The 22237-nt window shown below is 35.3% G+C and overlaps 1 protein-coding gene across 14 annotated transcripts in view; it reads right to left on the minus strand.

Moving 5' to 3' along the window:
* Positions 1–22237, minus strand: part of SOX6 (SRY-box transcription factor 6) — a 625789-nt gene that overhangs the window by 369485 nt on the left and 234067 nt on the right. For all 14 annotated transcript variants that reach the window (XM_068554456.1, XM_068554455.1, XM_068554467.1 and 11 more), the window contains one exon: positions 19461–19701. In XM_068554456.1, coding sequence (XP_068410557.1) covers positions 19461–19697 — 237 coding nt within the window. In that variant the 5' untranslated portion in view covers positions 19698–19701. The remainder of the gene's footprint in view (positions 1–19460; positions 19702–22237) is intronic.

Below are 22237 nucleotides of genomic sequence, written 5' to 3' on the forward strand. Positions count from 1 at the left end.
CAGAAGCTTTTTAGTTTGATGTAGTTCCATTTTTTAATTTGTGCTTTTGCTTCCCTTGCCTTTGAAGTCAGATCCACAAAAAAATCACTAAGACTGATGTCAATGAGATTATCACCTATGTTTTCTTCTAGGAATTTTATGGTTTCAGGTCTTACATTCAAGGCTTTAATGCATTTTCCGTTAATTTTTGTGTATGGTGTTAAGACAGTGGCCTAGTTTCATTCTTTTGCATGTAGCTGTCCAGCTTTTCCAACCCCATTTATTGAAAAGACAATCCTTTATCCATTGTATGTTCTTTGCTCTTTTGTCATAAATTAATTGTCCATATATGTGTAGATTTATTTCTGGGTTCTCAATTCTGCTCCATTGATTTGTGTATCTGTTTTTGTGCCAGTACAATACTGTTTTGACTACTGTAGCTTTGTAGTGTAATTTGAAATCAGGGAGTGTAATACCTCCAGCTTTGTTCTTCTTTCTCAAGATTGTTTGGCTATTTGGGATCTTTTGTGGTTCCATACAAATTTTAGAATTGTTTGATCTAGTTCTGTGAAATATGCCAGTGGAATTTTGATGGGGATTGTACTGAATCTGTATATTGCTTTGGGTTTTAACAATAAAGCCATACTTTGGAGATAGTGTGGGTTTAGTTCCAGACCACCGTAATAAAGTGAAAATCACAATAAGGCAAGTCACACAGATTTTTCCCAATGCATTTTTTTTTTTTTGATGTGGACCATTTTTAAAGTCTTTATTGAATTTGTTACAATATTGCTTCTGTTTTACGTTTTGGCTTTTTGGCCGTGAGGCTTGTGGGATCCTAGCTCCCTGACCAGGGATCAAACCCACACGACCTGCATTGGAAGGCAAAGTCTTAACCACTGGACTGCCAGGGAAGTCCCCCCAATGCATTTAAAAGTTGTTTACGCTACACTGTAGTCTATTAAGTGTGCAATAGCATTCTGTCTAAAAAAAAGTACATATCTCAATTAAAAATACTTTATTGCTGAAAAATGTTAACCTCATCTAGCCTTCAGCAAGTCATAATCTTTTTGCTGGTGGAGAGTCTTGCTGCAATGTTGATGGCTGTTGATTGATCAGGGTGGTGATTGATGAAGGTTTGGGTAGCTGTAGTGATTTCTTAAAATAAGGCAACAATGAAGTTTGCCATATCAATTGACTCTTCCTTTCATGAAGGATTGCTCTGTAGCCTGCAATGTTGTTTGATAACATTTCACTCACAATAGAACTTCTTTCAAAATTTGAGTCAGTCCTCTCAAAGCCGATTGCTACTTTATCAACTAAGTTCATGTAATATTCTAAAGCCTCTGTTGTCATTTTAACAATCTTCACAGGATCTTCACCAGGAGTAGATTCCATCTCAAGAAACCATTTTCTTTGTTCACCCATAAGTAGCAACTCCTCATTAAGGTTTTACCATGAGACTGCAGCAATTCAGTCATATCTTTAAGCTCCACTTCTCATTCTAGTTCTCTTGCTATTTCTACCACATCTGCAGTTACTTCCTCTACTGAAGTCTTGAACCTCTCAAAGTCACCCATGAGGATTGGAATCAATTTATTCCAAACTCCTATTAATGTTGATATTTTGACCTCTTCCCATGAATCATGAATGTTCTTAAAGGCATCTAGAATGGTTAATCATTTCCAGAAGGTTTTCAATTTACTTTGCCCAGATCCATCAGAGGAATCACTATCTATGGCAGCTGTAGCCTTACTAAATGTATTTCTTAAATAATGACTTGAAAGTTGACATTACTCCTTGAGCCATGGGCTGCAGATTGAATGCTGTGTTAGCAGGCATGAAAACAACATTAATCTCATTGTACATCTTCATCAGAGCTCTTGGGTGACTAGGTACATTGTCAGTGAGCAGTAATATTTTGAAAGGAATCTTTTTTCTGAGCAGTAGGTCTCAACAATGGGCTTAAAATATTCAGTAAACCATGTTGTAAACAGGCGTGCTGTCATCCAGGCTTTGTTGTTTCATTTATAGAGCACAGGCAGAATAGATTTAGCGTAATCCTTAAGGGCCCTGGGATTTTCAGAACAGTAAATGAGCATTGGCTTCAACTTCAATTCACCAGTTGCTTTAGCCCTGTCTTTGCTTTGAAGTCAGGCATTCATAGACTTCTCCTCTTTAGCTATGAAAGACCTAGATGTCATCTTCTTCCAATATAAGGCTGTTTTATCTACATTGAAAATCTGTTGTTTAGTGTAGCTACCTTTAAAAATTATCTTAGCTAGATATTCTGGATAACTTGCTCAGCTTCTACACCAGCACTTGCTGCTTCACCTTGCACTTTTATGTTATGAAGATGGCTTCTTAAACCTCATGAACCAACCTCTGCTAACTTCAAGCTTTTCTTCTACAGCTTCCTCACTTCTCTCAGTCTTCATAGAAGTAAAGAGAAGTAGGGCCTTGCTTTAGCTTAAGGGAATTTTAGACTTTGGCTTAAGGGAATTTTGTGGCTGGTTTGATAGTCTATCCAGACCACTAAAACTTTCTCTATATCAGCAATTAGACTGTTTTGCTTTCTTATCATTTGTGTGCTCACTGGAGTAGCACTTTAAATTTCCTTCAAGTACTTTTCCTTCACATTCACAACCTGGCTAACTGTTTGGTACAAGAGGCCTACCTTTCAGCCTATCTTGCCTTTCAACATGCCTTCCTCACTAAGCTTAATAATTTCTACCTTTTGATTTAAAGTGAGAGACATGCAATTCTTCCCATGTAGAGGACACTGTAGGGTTATTAACTGCCTAATTTCAGTATTGCTGTGTCTCAGGGACTAGGGAAACCCTAGGAGAGGGAGAGAGATGGGGGAATGGCCAGTCAGTGGAGCAGTCAGAACACACGCAACATTATTAAGTTCACCCTTTTATATGGGCACAATTTGTGGTGTCCCAAAACAATTCTAATAGTAACATCAAAGATCACTGATCACAGATCACCATAACAAATATAATAATAATAATAATAATATTTTGATATACTGTGAGAATTACCAAAATGTGACACAGAAACACAAAATGAGCAAATGCGGTTGGAAAAAATGGTACTAATAGACTTGCTTGATCTAGGATTGCCACAAACCTTCAATTTGTAAAAAATGCAATACCTGTGAAGCACAATAAAGCAAAGCACAACAAAACAAGGAAGGTTTGCCTGTATTAATTCTTCCAATCCATGAGCACAAAATATCTTCCCATTTATTTGTGTCTTCTTCAACTTCTTTCATCAGTGTCTTACAGTTTTCAGTGCACAGGTCTTTCACCTCCTTGGTTAAATTTATTCCTAGGTATTTTAGTCTTTTTGATGTGATTGTAAATGAGACTGTTTTCTTAATTTCTCTGATAATTCATTATTAGTGTATAGAAATGCCATAAATTTCTGTATACTGATTTTGTATCCTATGCTTTTACTGAATTCATTTTATAGTTCTAAGGGTTTTTTTGGTGGTGTCTTTAGGGTTTTCTATATATAGTATCATGTCATCTGCAAATAGTAACAGTTTAACTTCTTTCTTTCTAATTTTGATGCCTTTTGTTTCTTTTCTTGCCTAATTGCTGTGGCTAGGACTTCCAATACTTCCAATAAAAGTGGGGAGAGTGCATACCTGTGATGATAGGCTGATACACAATTTCTCCAATTATGAGGGGCATATATTTCGGTAATGTAATTCTTTGAAAGCAAAGTTATGAACATTAAGAAAACTGACACCTTATCAATTTTATATTAAATATCACCTTATGCCTATGAAAGGAGAGGCTATCCACTTCAATACAAGTCTTGCACACGATATTCTACATGTATATTTCTGTATATTTCTTGGAAAAAATCCACATATAGGTGGACCTGCACAATTCAAACCTGTGTTGTTCAAGGGTCAACTATATATCTACTAAGTCAATCTGGTCTAATGTGCCATAAAAGCCCGATGTTTCCTGATTGATTTTCTATCTGGACAGTCTATCCATTGATGTAAGTGGGGTATTAACTTCCCCTACTATTATCGTATTGCTTTCAATTTCTCCCTTTAGGTCTGTTAATATTTGCTTTATATATCTCAGTGATCCTATGTTGGGTGCATATACATTTATAAATGTTACATATTCTTGCTGGATTGACTCCTTTATCATTATATAATGACCTTCTTTGTCTTTTAATTAGCGTATTTGTTCTGAAGTCTATTTTGTCTGATATGAGTATTGCTACTCCAGTTTTCATTTCCATTTGCATGAAATATCTTTTTCTATCCCCTTATTTTCAGTCTGTGTATCCTTACATCTGAAGTTATTCTCTTGTAGGCAGCATGTAGTCGAGTTTTGTTATTTATTTATTTTGGGGTGTGTTGGGTCTTCGCTTCTGTGAGAGGGCTTTCTCTAGTTGCGGCGAGCGGGGGCCACTTCATCGCGGTGCGCGGGCCTCTCACTGTCGCGGCCTCTCTTGTTGCAGAGCACAGGCTCCAGACGCGCAGGCTCAGTAGTTGTGGCTCACGGGCCTAGTTGCTCTGTGGCATGTGAGATTTTCCCAGACCAGGGCTCGAACCCGTGTCCCCTGCATTGGCAGGCAGATTCTCAACCACTGCGCCACCAGGGAAGCCCTGAGTTTTGTTTTTTTATCCACTCAGCTACTCTATATGTTTTGATTGGCAAATTTACATTTACAATTAAAGTAATTATTGATAGATATGTATTTATTGCCATTTTGTTTATTGTTTTCTGAGTGTTTTTGTAGTTCCTCTCTGTTTCTTTCTTCTTCTCTTTCTCTCTTCCCTTGCGTTTGGTGATTTTCTTTAGTGTTATGTTCAGATTCCTTTCTCATTATCTTTTGTGGAGTTACTTGTGGTTACTGTGAAGTTCACACATAACATCCTATGTATATAGCAGTCTTAAATTGGTAACAGTTTTAAATTGGTAACAACTTAAATTTGAACACATTCCAAAGCTTTATCTTTTTACTCTCCCTCACCCACGTTTTATACTTTTGATGACTCATTTTATATCTTTTTATTTTATGCATCCCTTAACTAAATATTGTAATTTTACTTAATCTTACCACTTTTGTCTTTTAACATTCATGTTTGCTTTATAAATGATTGATCAATTATATATATTATTTATTTATATATATTATATATTTACTTTTATATATATTATATTTACTTTTATTATATATTTACTTTTACTATATATCTACTTTTATTTATTACTTTTATTTATATAAAATATTTACTTTTTCCAGTGAGATTTTATTACTTTATTAATATTATATATTTACTTTTTCCAGTGGGATTTTTATATGTTTTCTTTTTTCTTCCAGTTTTATTGCGATATAATTGACATACAGCACTGTATAAGTCTGTGCACAGCATAATGATGTGACTTACATACATCATGAAATGATTATCACAGTAAGTTTAGTGAACATCCATCATCTCATATAGATACAAAATAAAAAGAAAACGATTTTTCCTTGTGATGAGAATTCATAGGATTTACTTTCTTAACAACCTTCATACATAATAAAGCAAGTGTTAGTTGTATTAATCATGTTGTACATTACATCCCTAGTACTTATTTATCTTATAACTGTAAGTTTGTACATTTTGACCACCTGCATTGTATGTTTTCCTATTATTAATTAGTGTCATTTCTTTTCAGATTAAAGAAGTCCCTTTAACATTTCTTATGGTGCCAGTTTAGTGGTGATGAACTCCTCAAGCTTTTGTTTATCTGGGAAACTCAATCTCTCCTTTAATTCTGAATGATAACCTTGCTGAGTAGAGAATTCTAGATTGGAAGTTTTTCCTTTCAGCACTTTGAATATGTCATTCCACTCCCTTTTAGCCTGTAAAGTTTCTGCTGAAGAATCTGCTGATAGCCTTATGGGGTTTCCCTTGTACATAGCAAGTTGTTATCCCTCGCTGTTTTTGGGTTCTCTATATGTTTAACTGTAACCATTTTAATTATAATGTGTCTTGATGTATGTCTCTTTGAGCTCATACCTGGATGCCTGTTTCCTTTCCTAGATTCCCAGACTAGTGAAGTTCTCAGCCACTATTTCTTCAAATAATTTTCCTGGCCCTTTCTCTCTTCTCCATCCGAGATCCCTATAAAGCAAACGTTATTCTGCTTGATGTTGTCCCAAAGGTCCCTGAAGGTATCTTCATTTTTTAAAAATTCTTTTTTCATTTTTCTGCTCTGTCTGGGTGAGTTCCATTGCTTTGTCTTCCAGCTTCTACTGATTGTTCTTCTACATCATCCAGTCTGCTGTTGAGTCCCTCTAGTGTATTTTTCTGTTCACTTATAATTTCTGTGTGATGCTCATATCTCCTATCTCTAAGTTCTCACTGTGTTCATCCATTCTTTTCCCAAGTTTGGTAAGCATTTTTATGACCATCACTTTGAATTCTTTATCAGCTAGATTGCTTATCTCCATTTTGTTTAGTTCTTTTTCTGAGGTTTTGTCTTATTCTTTCAATTAAAGCATATTCCTCAGTCTCCTCATTTTGCCTAATCCCCTATGTTTGTTCCTATGTATTAGGTAAATCAGCTACCTTTCCCAGTCTTAAGGAGTCACCTTATGTAGGAGATGTCCTGTGGGGCTCAGAAGTGCAATCTCACCTGGCCATCAGAGCCAGGGATTCAAGGGATGTCCCCTATGTGGGCTGCCTCTGCCCTCCTATTATGGCAGAGCCACAGCCACAGCTGCAGTGCACTGGTGGGCAGAGCTGGCCCCTGGCCCAGCAGAGGGGCCCAGCTCTGACTGCTGCTGCATGCTTTGAATCTTTCATTTTTGAGATGAAGAAACTGAAGTCAGGAGATTAGTGGCAGAGATAAGCACAGGTCTTCTACGAGGTAACATCCTTTCCTCTAAATTAAGTTTCCTCTAAATAACCCCAGGGAAAATATTTCCACTGAATCAAAAGGGTGTTTTCTTTGACAAACTGAGGCACTGGGGAAAGAGGGGTGTGATTATGCAGAAGTTGAGAAGCGTAATTGAACAAATTCTTACAGAGCAAGTTTCTATGCACAGAGAGTCTCAAATGATTTTGTAGAGCTTTTCTTAAGAGGTGACCACTTACTCTAGCATCAAATCTGTTATCCTAATGCTCTCCTGTTTTGCAGTTGTTTCCTTTTCTTCCCCATTTGAGAGCTACCAGAGCTCTCAAATAATATAAAAATAACTGTGTATTTTTAATATGTAGTCAGCAAAGCACCTAGTATGCTTTAAATGAACTGAAGGCTATGATGGACGCTCTAGTTATAGGCACAACACAGGATCCAGGTATCAGTCAGATCACCAGGAACCCATGTTGCATAAGTGTCATCCAAATGAGGAATAATTAAAGCACTTTGAGATGGTGGACAAACCTCAGACATCAGAATTAAGTAACTAGGGACTTCCCTGGTGGCCCAGTGGTTAAGAATCTGCCTTCCAATGCAGGGGACGCGGGTTCAATCCCTGCTTGGGGAACTAAGATCCCACATGCCGCAGGGCAACTAAGCCCGCATGCCGAAACTACAGAGCCCACGTGCCACAACTACTGAGCCTGTGCACTCTGGAGCCCGTGTGCCGCAAATAGAGAGAAGCCCGCATACCGCAACAAAGAGCCCATGTACCACAACAAAATATCCCACGTGCTGCAACTAACAACCGACGCAGCCAAAATAAATAAATAAATATTTGTTTAAAAAAAAGAATTGAGTAACTAAAGCAAAGGAGGCAAAGTAAAAAACCTCCCTACCCTATAACAAAAAACCTCCCTACCCTATAACAAAAATAGGAATAGCCTTGAAAATAGGAGAGTCAAGGTACCAGAAACCTGTTGTTTGACACTAGCTCAGAGCTGGCAGGGAAGAGGAGTGCTTGGAGTATGGCAAAAATGATCTTTTGAAATGCTGTTTAATCCAGCTTCTGGGAAACCTGTCCCCAACTCATGACAGAAACTGGGGATAAGAAAGGGGGATTCTACAATCATTCAAAGGTATAAGAGTAGCTTCAGTAAAAATAGAAAATAAGATATTAAGCTTTTAGGGAAAAAGTAAGGTAGTTGGGATCCACTAGGAAAAAGGGTAGTAATTAAGCCCCCAGAAACAACTATCAATATGATAACTACCTATGTCTTGTTGTCTATTTAAAAATGATGAGGCTGGGCAAAATGGATTAAAGACCTAAATGTAAGGCCAGACACTATAAAACTCTTAGAGGAAAACATAGGAAGAACACTCTTTGACATAAATCACAGCAAGATACTTTTTGAGCCACCTCCTAGAGAAATGGAAATAAAAACAAAAATAAACAAATGGGACCTAATGAAACTTAAAAGCTTTTGCACAGCAAAGGAAACCATAAACCTTTTGCACAGCAAAGGAAACCATGTTTCTTTTGCACAGCAAAGGAAACCATAAACCATAAAGTCTTGTTTATGGTTTCCTTTGCTGTGCAAAAGACAACCCTCAGAATGGGAGAAAATATTTGCAGATGAAGCAAGTAACAAAGGATTAATCTCCAAAATATACAAGCAGCTCATGCAGCTCAATATCAAAAAGACAAACAACCCAATCAGAAAATGGGCAGAAGACCTAAATAGACATTTCTCCGAAAAAGATATACAGATTGCCAACAAACACATGAAAGAATGCTCAAGATCACTAATCATTAGAGAAATGCAAATCAAAACTACAATGAGATATCATCTCACACCAGTCAGAATGGCCATCACCAAAAAATCTACAAACAATAAATGCTGGAGAGGGTGTGGAGAAAAGGCAACCCTCTTGCACTGTTGGTGGGAATGTAAATTGATATAGCCACTATGGAGAACAGTATGGAGGTTCCTTAAAACACTAAAAATAGAACTACCATACGACCCAGCAATCTCACTACTGGGCGTATACCCTGAGAAAACCATAATTCAAAAAGAGTCATGTACCACAATGTTCATTGCATCACTATTTACAATAGCCAGGACATGGAAGCAACCTAAGTGTCCATCATCGGATGAATGGATAAAGAAGATGTGGCACATATATATACAATGGAATATTACTCAGCCATAAAAAGAAACGAAATTGAGTTATTTGTAGTGAGGTGCATGGACCTAGAGTCTGTCATAGAGTGAAGTAAGTCAGAAAGAGAAAAACAAATACTGTATGCTAACACATATATATGGAATCTAAAAAAAAAAAAATTTGTTCTGAAGAACCTAGGGGCAGGACAGGAATAAAGACGCAGCCATAGAGAATGGACTTGAGGACATGGGGAGGGGGAAGGGTAAGCTGGGACGAAGTGAGAGAGTAGCGATGACATATATACACTACCAAATGTGAAATAGATAGCTAATGGGAAGCAGCTGCATAGCACAGGGTGATCAGCTCAGTGCTTTGTGACCACCTAGAGGGGTGGGATAGGGAGGGTGAGAGGGAGACGCAAGAGGGAGGAGATATGGGGATGTATGTATATGTATAGCTGATTCACTTTGTTATACAGCAGAAACTAACACACCATTGTAAAGCAATTATACCCCAATAAAGATGTTAAAAAAAAAATCCTAACTCAGCCACCTGAGCGAACTTGAGCTCTGGGACCTTGAGCAAGTCACTAAATCTTGGTGACTTGGTTTCCTCATCAATGAAATGGGGATAGTACTAGCACCTACCTTATAAGGTTATTATAAAAATTAAATGACTCAATACATATAAAATGTTTAGAAGAGGAAAAAAATTTTAAAATAAATAAAATTTTTTAAAAATAATAAAATAGGGCTTCCCTGGTGGCGCAGTGGTTGAGAATCTGCCTGCTAATGCAGGGGACACGGGTTCGAGCCCTGGTCTGGGTAGATCCCACATGCCGCGGAGCAACTGGGCCCGTGAGCCACAATTACTGAGCCTGCGCGTCTGGAGCCTGTGCTCCGCAACAAGAGAGGCCGCGATAGTGAGAGGCCCGCGCACCGCGATGAAGAGTGGCCCCCGCTTGCCACAACTAGAGAAAGACTTCGCACAGAAACGAAGACCCAACACAGCCAAAAATAAATAAATAAACAAATGTGGGTTTTAAAAAAATAAATAAATAAAATAAAATAAAAATGATGAGTCTGGGGTCACACAAAAAAAGAAATAGCCAGAGTGTCCTCTTAATTCCTCACAAATCTTAACAATAAAAAGTACCAGAGCCCAGTCAAGGTCAGTCAAATCCATTTGTTCCTTAAGAGAGATTACACTCTATTAACAGTGAAGTCCTTTCATGGTCTAGTTTGCCTATGGAAAAGCAACTAGAGAGCGGGTTGCTCTATACGTCATACACACTGAGCCCTCCCAGCCACTCTGTGAACTCAACAATCTCCTGTCTTCACTAGGATCTTGCCCAAGTAAAATTCCCAATTTTGAGAATTTCACCACAAAAGCCTTTAATTTCCTTCTAATATGTCAAGTAAATATATATAATGGCATAACAGGAAACTCTTTGTAGTCTAGTAATTTTTAAATAACATCTCTAGCTCGCTAAGTTTTTACAGATAAAACAAGTACAGAGATTAAAAATGATTCTTTGGAGGCTATGTGCTTATAAAACTATCTATCTATCTATCTATCTATCTATCTATCTATCTATCTATCTATCAACATCTATCTGTATTTACATTTCCAGAAAAAGGAAAACTTGGCACAAAACTGTCACCAATTTACCACAAAGCAGCAAGTACCTGAAGACAACACACAACCTTGAATCGATGGCTCAGTTACAATCACAGAGCCCGTCCTTTCTCTCTGGGTAAGGGAGGGGTGTGAATTTTTATTTTTCTCTCTTAATTTTGAAAAATCCAAAAACTCAGATTCAGATTCATTCCTTGCCCTACTGTGGCATTCCTCACGGATCCAAGAGAACAGTAGCTGAAAGGAGAGCTAAACTCTAATTTTACTGTCAATTACAGAAAGCAAAATAAATGAACTTTAATCAACTTCACATACAATATATATCAGAACATATATATCAGAATATATATCAAAATGTATCAGAATATATCAAAAACAAGAAAGGCATTTTGGTAGAAGCATACCATGTACAAAAAAATTAATACAACTGAAGGCCAAATATTAACTCTGAATTCAAGAGCAAAGGTTTTCTCAATTTGTTCATGGATTACTTTAGTTTAATCCTGGCTAGCCCACAGTAATGTAAAAAAACTACTAATTAACCACTAGAACTAACAAAAAAATTCCTAAATAACGCTAATTTCCAAAAAGTTCTAATTCTTTGTGTTTCAAGGTAAATGAGTCTCTTCTATTATACCACAATAATCTATCTATGCTTGACTGAGGGCACATTTCTTCCCAAAAGTTTGGTGAACTTGAGACTATTGTATTCTAGGTATTCTCAGTACACTGGCAGCAAAAACAAATTAGAGTTAAATTATAATCAAAGCAGAAGTTTACAAAATAATTTCTAATCATTTTATTAAATCGGGTTTCCCATTTTCTAGGGTGCTAATTAAATATAAAGAAGAGAGATAACATGCATAAGTATTAATTTCTAATTTTTACCTGAATGTACAATTTTATTAGCAAAGGTGTGTAATTCATACTTTGGATTTGAGGATGTGGTTTACACAGAGACACACTATTGAACTCAACTTGCATCACCTAGAAAAATAATGCCTAGAGGTCACGGGACTGTAGTAATACCAAAATAATACTTAAGAGGTTAAGGGTATAAAAAATAAATATGTCATCACATTGAAAGCTATATTAACAAAAGGAATAATAGCTTGAAGTTGTTCTTCTTTAAAAAGGTTACATTTCTCTTGGAAAGCAAGGAAAACTTCTTATTACAGAGGACAGTTAAACAGTGGGATAATTTGCATGTCAAGGTAATTAAGGCACGTTCACTAGATGTGTTCAAGAAAGGTTAGATATGTTCATGGAAGGAACAAAGTAGGATCTTTCCTGCTTAGTGCAGGTGGTTTGACTCAGTAATCAAAGAGAGCCCTTACAATCTCATCTCCAAATAAATGGTGGCAGCAGGATTTGTCATGTTAAGTTGACTTTATGGAAAGTAACCCTCTTCAAATTAAAATAAGAAGGTAGATCTGGAGGAGGAGAAACACAACCCCAGCTTTCTGCTCCCAAAGCAACACGCTATCATATGTATCATCATCTTATTCATGCTAATCTAGAAGGACCTTAAAATTCGTATCTCATTCTAATCTTGAAAAAGTTCAAATTAGTCATGTAAATGACTGCATGCTATATAATATTTATATACATTACTTTCTATACCGTAATGCTTAGAAACATTACAGAAATGTGCAGATTTCATTATTCCGGTTATGAGATTTCATTACAGTGATATATCCAAATCATCACTGAGGAAGAAGGAATTCTGTACAAGAAAGTGTACGTTAATTAGAACCACCTATAGATTGAAATTTGCTTGTGAAGTTCTGCTTTAATTAGAAAATTATTGGTGTCCTGAGATCAGCTTCCTATGATTAATACTGACCAATTTTAACGAGAAGCTTATTTTAAAAAAGAAAATCTTCTACTACATTCAAATGCCATTTAAATCCATCAAGAAAAGAAAAGCTGAGTAGAATAGGCCTGCTCAATCAAGCTGTTAGACGAGATCATACCAGATTTTCTGAGTAACCAATCTTATTTTAAATAATTATCGAAAAGTGACTTTTCCTAAGTGTCTGGAAATGCTATAGAGCCCAAGCTACACTTTTGTCATGAAGGAATATTTGCAAATGGATATTGGATAGGAAAAATCAAACCATAGCAGCCCTGGCATCACTATGAGGTGTACACTAACAGCATATTGGTGAAAGAATGAAAACAAAATATTTATGAGACATAAAGGTATCACATAAAAATAAAGCAAACTAGAGGAATATTGGCTGAATCCCAGAAAAGATAATCCTTATGAACATGAAGGAATGCTGTAAATTGTAAGTGAATCATGGTGATGAAGTTCATTAAGAGATTCATATTACAGTCAGAGTTCTGCAAACCCCAGTCACTGGATCTTATACAGCCCGAAAGATTAAAATAAAAATAAACATGACATATCCTATCTCCTTGAAAACATTCTGTACACACAATTTTAGTACACTGAAAAAAAAAAAAGAAGATACTGGGGTCTGATTTTCCTTGAACTGTCAAAATGCAAAAGAAATGCAAAAAATTATTTGCACAGATGTAACAAAGTACTGGATTTTTATATTTTGGCAGGTGCTCAATATGCAGCCCACATAATCACACGTTAATGACTGGAGTGTGTTAATCAGCATGCATACCTGATTCCTTCTTGCCCAGGGGTGGGAAAAGCCAGCTATTCCGGAGCATGTCAATGTTTCTACTTTTTATAAAGATTTTGATAATAGCTATGTAAGTAAGAAATCTTTTCCAAAAAGTATATTTAGAAAGATGCATTATATCAATAAAAATAATGATAAAATAATTCAAATGTCCATAAACAATGACATATTTCCAAGTAGCATGCCAATAATCGTTTTGTTTAAATAAGCCAGGTTTAGGAAAGTTTTTTTTTAAATATACATTTTTTAAGAGCAGGAATGAAACAGTGCACATAAGCAAGGTGTGCATATATAAAGGTGGTCAATGTGTTAACACTAGACAGCATTAGTTGTCTATTTCACTACCTACACCATGCCATAAATATGGTTTTATTTTTTGGTCCAAACTGTAAGTAAATTTCTGTCATTAAGTTTCTTAGATGGGTTTAAAAACGGACAATACTGTATGCTAGTATATTTTCAAAGTTATAGAAAATGGGAAATCTCCCACAGGGCTTCCTGGAGAATGTTGTTTCATGACTCAGGGGCAAGGATGAACATTTTCACTTATTACCAGAAGTCTAGGTTTGAATTTTACTTAAAGTGAATGAATATCCAAATCCTAAAATGAGAGTAGCAGTAACTAAATTTCTCAAGAAGTCTAAACTTCCCTAGTGTATGGATTTTTTTTCCCCAGTGCTTCATAGACCCAACCAGGTACCAAAAAGATGAACATAAACCCTGCACATAGTTCGGACAGGTGAACCAGTGGGTTTCACTACACTTTCTAAAGTAAATGTGAGGAAAATAATAAAAATAAAAAATAAATAAATTTTATTTGAGTGCTACCTACTACCTTAAATTACTAAATCTTAACAAAAACTGGCAACAATTCAAGTTTTTAAAATCTTTTAAAAGGTGACAAAATTAGAAATCTTCTAAAAGTCTGTCACAACATAAAGCATGGCTGGGAAGGATTAAGTCCTCACCCAAAGTTCCTGGACTATGTTATCATGTAATGGCAACAGCTCCATTCCCAGGAATGGTACAAAGTCCACACAGAATTTTTATGACTCAAAGCGAACTACATAGAACACTTCAGAGTTGATTAGCAACTTCATTGAACTGAAAGCAAGAAAGACAGAGAGGAGAAATTGTTTGCAAGCAAGAAAGTATTGTTCCCAACAATTATTTACTAAATATCTCAACATGCCTATTATTACTTTTTTTAAAAATTACAAAAAACAACTTTATTGGCATCTTTTATTCATAGTGGAATATTATTTTTTAAACTTTTCTAGAAGATAAAACTTGGGGGAATTTAAGTAGGTCTCTAAAATAAGGAGTTCTGATATTCTGGGCCTGAGGGTCCAGTATGATTATTTCTACCTAATTAGACTAGTAGTTAAAAGCCAAATGCATATAATCCCATTTTGGCTTAAAATATATATCAGTATGAGAATGCATGTAAGTGCACAGGTGCACATGCATGCAAGAGGTCCCACTTAGAATCCTGTCACTTTGGGGATCTTGTAAGAGATACTGTTGGTGTCTAGCCCACATTCCCATAACCTACCCTGGAAGTCACCTGTAAATATCTCCCTATTAGGCAAAAAGCTTCTGTCCTCACATGGGACCATTCTTGGTCCAGGAGGCAAGCCTTACCCTTCCCCATGCCCTGGTCTCATCGACTTCACTTCCTGTTCATTCTTGACTAAATTTCTGCCCACATGTATATTACATAACATATTCTCACCCTCTGTGTGAATCTTGTCTTCTTCAGACTCCATGGGAACTCTTCAAAGAATAAACTCCCCAACTGTCCACTCTTCCACTTACCGTCAAACTCTCACCTGCACTACTGCAACAGTTTTCCTAATAGATACCCTTGTTTGTGGTGTTATCTCTTGCAATCCATTATGTACACAGCGGCTAATATGATCTTTTAAAAACATAAATCAAATCATGGTAGTCTCTTTCTTAAAATCTTCCAATGGCTTCCTCTTTCACTTGAAGTAAAGTCGAAACATCTCACTGTAGCCTATGATGCCCCATAGTATCTGTCATCTGCCTGCCTCCTAGATTTCATCTCATACCATTCTCTCCCTCACCCATTCCACTGCAGACACTCCATTGTTTCCTATTGCTCAAATACACCAACCAAGAGGTTTCTGCACTTACTATATATTCTAGCTGGGTGTCTTCCCCCAAATTTTTGCATAGTTGTCTCCCTTTCATTATTCAAATCTCAACTCAAATGTCACCTCTTCAAAAAGACCTTCCCTAGCTTGTTTAAAGTAGTCATTCAATAACATTTTCTTATTTAATTTTCTTTATTGCACTTACCATTGTCTAAAATTGTCTCACTCTGTGAGGGGATCATACCTGTCTTATTCACAAGAAAGTCCCTGTGCTTAGAACTTAGTAGGTGCTACACACTCAAGTAATCGTTAGCAGATAATCATTACACAGAATATTATATGCTAGCCACTAAATATTACTACAAAATGCTCTTCATGCTTGTTTACATTAAAAAGAATGATACACTATACATTTTTTGATGAAAAAATTATGTGAATTTATTCCTGTCTAATGAATCAGTTCTAATGGGAGCAAAAATATATTTCAAAGAAGTGTCAAAATTCCTCTACAAAAAAGGTGCTGGTACACTGGTACCATAATGAAAATAGTAGTGGTTGTACATAGCAAACAAGGACAGTGAATTCTTATTTACACTAACTTTTCAGCCTTCAAACGGATCTTACAAATTAACATAGCACACTAAATTTAAAATCGAACATTTTGGTGTCCATAATATAAGTAATGGTAATTAAAATCAGAGTCTAAAATTTTTTTATCTTCAATCAGTCTTGGAATGCTGAGCTCTAAAATTTCTGTTCTCTAAGTTTCTATTCTCCTTTGCTTATTCCACAATGAATTTTTTCACTCGTTTGAAACTGTATAGTCTCATATTTTGTTGGAGTGCAACATCAAAATAATTAATCCGAATTTTAACATCTAAAGATTTTTTTTCTAATCCAGAAGTAGGGATTAGCAGAACTTCTCTGTTTTGTCTTTACTCTGTCTTACAGAAAAGCTCCTCTGTGGTGTTGATATTTCAAAGTAAAACCCTTCCTGAACCCAGTATATAAGAAACTTTTAGTGCCTGTTTCTAACTGTTCATGAGTGAGGGCCATCACTGAAAGCAAATTACAATGGAAACTGAGTTAAGCGCTGATAAAATCTCTGTTGTTGTTTTTAGACTTTCTTTTAAATTTTATTTCTCTATGCTGATTTTATGAGGTTCAATTACAGTGCGTAACAAATAGGATCCACTGAAGAGAACTACAAGTTTCTCTTAACTTCATAACAATTCTTCCAGATTTAATATTTACTTGAATGTAGAATGAGGCAAAGTGTTTATTAAGTTTTACTCTCATCACAGTCATCCCACTGCAACACATACACTCAATATATGTAGGTTTGCAAGGCTGTCCAGAAATCTAAAATCCTTCTATTGTTTTCCTTTGCTGTAAAGAAAAATTGGTCGGTGGTATGATACTTGCAGTATAAGTCATTACAGGTCTGATGTTACACTTGTTATACATTATTGAATCTATCAAATGAAAAGGGAATTTCCAAATGCAGCTGCTGTTTCCCAATTGTTAAATCCTTTTATTATACCATATAAGTACACAGATGGGAAATACTATAGAGTGGGAGCTAAAACAAAATATTTTGGCTTCCGGACATTCAGAATACACAAAGGCTCCAGTACAAAGTAATGTTTGATATCAGAAGAGAATGAAAGTTTGAAAACATTTCCAGCAAGTATGATTTCTTTATATTAATATAACATATTTGTAAATTTAAACTATTTTATACTACCATAAATCCCACTTGTAAATTTGGTAAGCAAATTATTAATATTTATTTTCTGACAAAATTTTAGATCATAAAACTTTGAGAATAACTCACCGAAGCAATTTTGCACTTGCCAATATACCAACTAAATTATACTAAGAAAAGTAAGTAAAGAGTGCTCTAAAGAAGTAGAATTTGAACTGTATTATTTCTGCCTCAACCTGTATTTTCCAGTGTAGTTATTCTGATTTGTCCATGAGTATATTTGGCATAAAAGCTAAAATATATCTTGAACCTAACCCTTCTCTCTAGCCCATCTGCCTCCACACTAATCCAAGCCACCATCATCTCTTACCTGGATTTCTGAAATAGCTTCCCAGCAGGTCTTCCTCCTTTCACTCCATCTTCCCCCATCTATTCATAATACAGTCAGAACTATCTTTCTGAAATGTTCTTAAACCCTTCGATGGCTTTCCATTGCACTTAGCATCAAATCTCACTTCCATAACGTTACCTACAAGGTCTTGTCGGATAACTAGCCCCTACCAATCTCTCCAACCATATCTAACGTTATGTCGCACCCTCGCTCATTACACTTCAGCTACAAGGACTATCTTTCACTTTCTGAAACTCAGCTATATTTTTCTCACCTCAAATACTTCATACATGATGTTCCCTCTGCTATTTTTACTCTTTCTTCTATTTTTTGCCTGGCTAGTTCTTATCACCCTTAGGTCAAAGAGGGCATTCCTATCCATCCATTCTAAATGAGGTTTATTTCATTATGTTCTCACATGGCATTATGTTCTTTTTCTTCTTAACACATATCAAATTTTAATTATATCTTTGTGTGTGTATATTTATTTCTGTTCCCTTTCCTAGATATAAGCTCCATGAAGGCATAATCATGCATGTTTTGTTTACTAGACAACCAGTACCCAGCAGAATGCTGGGCCCAGAGGAGGTGCACCATAATGATTTGTTGAAATAAAGATAGAACATAGCCCTATTATCTTGCCAAAAAGCCAGTGAGAGTGACTGAATATCTATTTTACCCATGGTATATTGGAGTTATAAAATGAACCGCTTAAGTTCAATCAAAAAAACAGACTTTTAGCCTTGCTTTATTATACCTTCTCTCTTCCCCCTGTGCAAGGAAAACAAATCTTCCAGGGGGTCTAACTGCATAATGATGATCCCCTTTCAACCTAAAGTTAGTCTAGAACAGTTAGTCTAGTCTAGTCCAATCCACTATTTCTAAGCTACTGCTTCAGAGTACTAATTGTGCCTGCAAAATCATCTGAAAAAGAAAAATGTCTACCTCCATAAATTATAAAATTAAGTCTTTGAATTGGTTCTGAAACATTAAGCATAGAGCAAGAATTTTAAAATGCTATTAGAGTAAAGGCATTTTTAAATATTACCTTATTTTTTATTAAGGAATAAAACTTTTCCCCATTTCCCACTTAAAATATTTTTCATTAATTTAGCCAAAAGTTAAGACATGTAAAACAGGGTTTAAAATTCCTAATCTAATAAAATATGTTAAGATTTTGGTCAGTTTTAAATGTTAAAAAATTTAATATTTTTGCTTTAAACTCGATAAATAATGTCACTTATTATGGTGTCTGTTTTGATGGTTACAGGTAGAATTTAACATGGGAAAGCTGGCTAATACACTGCATGGATTGGACATTGTTTTTTCTACCTTTAGGGCAAACTCCTGCAGTTTGATTGAATGATACTCAGGAGCTTTGCATGTCCTTTTGAAGTTAATATATAGGCACATAAGTGAGAAAAGCTTTATTATAAATCAAGAATGACTGTTAAAAATGATAAATACCTGCATTTCCTCACTGAAGATGTATTCACTATATGACCTCATTCACATAGACATGTTTGCTTATTATAATTTTTCAATATTAATACATAGCCACACTTTATTGGATCATACTACCTATTTTGTGGTATTATCAAGGTCACCACCTTAAATACAGAGAATCAGAGAATAAGATAACCAAATCTCCCCCGAAATTAAATTAAATATCTTTTGGCAAGTCAACCTAATAATGGACATAAACAAAACCACAAACCATTTTCCAATTTTTCCCACTAACTAGTATTAATATATTAATAATATACAAGGTGGTCGTTTTCAGCGCCTGAACACAAATAACTCTAATGATACAGACTCTGAGCTTTCTCTAAAACACTTATTTGTAATGAGCCCATAATAACAGACATACTTGGTGACAGTGGCCAGATTTTAAAAGCTCACCATTCTTTGCTGAGACGACAGAACACTGTCCCAGTCAGCATCCTGTTGAATGGTACTGACAAGTGTTGGTAGCTCCTCAGAGTGAGGTTTGTTGTGCATTATGGGGTGCAGAGGCAGATGGGAGGCCACATGTTGATCACTGCCCTCTTCCTTTTCCCTTGAGGTCAAATCTTGGGTCATTGCTTCCTCTCCATCAGCTGCACAGGCAAATGGAGAGGTGGCTTGCTTGGAAGACATTCTTCTGCAGAATAAGGAAACAGCATGGATTTTTAAAAGGGCTGTCAATGACAAAAGAATAAACCATCCCTTACATGTGACTAATTCAGGAAAAAAGGAAAGTTCTCTAACTTCAGAAATGTTTATGATCTACTCTAAACCACTGAAAAAGAACTCTTAGCTTATCTGTTCCACTTTCCCTCTTTGCTTTTAACTCAAGCAAACTTCTTCCCAGTAATTGCTGCACATTTTCTTTCTTACCAATCCACAAATGAAATTTTTGTGGAATAAGTTTTCATAATGTATAGTACATGTATGTGTGTATTTTTCCTCCCAGTTCTCCCAACTAGATTATTGAGAGTAATTCAGTTGATGGCTAGCAATGAAAAAAAATGAATGAATGAACAGCAAATGAACCAGTTTGGAGGATGAGTTGAAATTACAAATATCCAAATTTCTCTTATGCTTTACGTAGGAACAAAGGAAGTCTATGTAAGAAAATATAATCAGGAGAGTAAGCAATCTATGATGAAAATCCTAAACAAACTTGGTCCTGACTTCTTAGTTTATACCTTGTATTATGAGTACTAGGCCTAACGCTGATTAGTGTCAATCTGATCTTTTTCTAAAGACCTTCAAGCTGTGTCAATTGCTACAAGTAAACTTTTAAGTGACATACTGATTGAGTAGCTGATGATGCTAGATTAGTTTTAAGGCAATTTTGTGACATTTTAATTGAGTATATGAAACAACTATGCATCTATTTTATATTAGAAAGTACATATAAGATTCAAAGCATTTACTATGAAGAGTAAAATGCCTACCATTCATAATATTCTTAAAACTCCAAAAACAATTACTGCACATTCTTCTATGTATCCACAAGTAAACATCAACTACACTCAGCACAGTGAAGACAAGGTCTTCATTCTGTGCTTTCATATACAATCAGAAAATCATGATTATTAAACAGAATTTCAAAACTTTTAGAATATCACTTTATTGAGATGATTTTCTTAGCAAAATGTTTAGAAATAAAATCACCAGAAGTGTATAACTTAAAAGAACAGGCAATTGAGTATATTTTCTAAAACTTTACATTGTTTTTGGTTTATAGTAGTTAGCTCTAAAATTGCTGTGTAACGAAAGGAATAAAATCTCCACCTTAATTGCTCTTTAACATTAATTGATTTCATACTATTTTTAAAAAATGCACAAATCAGTTAACATAGGAAACCACATGAGCATTTTTCAAATTAGCAAATCATTAACTTGCTAGTACTGTTTCTACAGACAAATAAATACTGATTAAAGGGTCTAGAAATCTGAGATTAACAGTTAAATTTACAAATCTGTCACATGCTTTCATGAATATTGCAGTGAAGGAAATATCAAGTGCAAAGAAAAATAATTAAGTTAATTCCAATTTAAACAGTAGTTTTTATGTAGCAGCCCATGTTTCACATAGGATTTAACAGCTAATGCTAAATTTCTCACAATTAATGAGGGGGCTCAGATTTAGTATCCTACAGTGAAAAAAATTAATGTAAGATCAGCTAATCTAATTATGCACAGTTCTAAATAAAAGTATTACAGGCTTTTGAAGTGCTTTGGAACACATTAAAATGCTGATACCTACTTATAATAATCATTCTACAAATAATAAAAATTTAATCTACTAGACTTGATACTAGAAAATAATATGGAGGAAAAAAAGTACAGAAGTATATCTATGTTTTCTTTGAGGAGAAAGAAAAATCTTCTAAAGAGTACTTTATCAAAGAATTAGATAAGTATATCCTTGACTAATTTCTATCAATAATGACAAATGGAGAAATGCATATAAACTTACAGAAAATGATACCAAATGATGTTTCTTACAATACAGGAATCATGTAGAACTTACTTCATTAGCCTCATAAATACTATAGTAAAACCAGGCAAATTATAACTCTTCTGCAAATTTATCAAGAGCTTGCCATTAACAACAAGAGTGTTTTCATAGTTCAGATAATAACAGTACCAATAATGTAATCATTCACATTAAAGACAAAAGAATGAATTTACTGCTGCTTTTTAAAACAGCTAAATACAATTGAAAGTCATAATCCAAAACTCAGAGTGACTTTAGTTCCCCAACAAACGTCCTCTTATTATAAAGTGACTTGGCTCCTTCCAATAGCAATATCTGTGATTGTGGGTTTAGTATAAATTAACCACAACACAAAACCCAAAATGAAAAGTCTCTTAAGAATAATTTCAACTATAAACTGCACCAATGAACAATCGTGCACAATCCTAATTAAACACAACCATGCAGCTGTAAAAATAGACTAAAGCTGTCCAAAGCTATGCGTTGAGTTTAAAGGCTGGTTTGTTAGAGTGTTTTCTTAAGGAAGGCTGGGCCCTCTGTCTTAATCAGCCAATAAATTACTTCCTGCAATTACATTAAATAGAAAATTATTTTCAAATGGGGAGTGTTAATTGAAAATCAAAATTCAGAGGGAAGTTTAGAAATTACACGCTGAATACAATTAGTGAGGAAAGGCTTCACCTCTACT

The sequence above is a fragment of the Eschrichtius robustus genome, chromosome 11, assembly GCF_028021215.1.
Source record: "Eschrichtius robustus isolate mEscRob2 chromosome 11, mEscRob2.pri, whole genome shotgun sequence".
NCBI lineage: Eukaryota > Metazoa > Chordata > Mammalia > Artiodactyla > Eschrichtiidae > Eschrichtius > Eschrichtius robustus.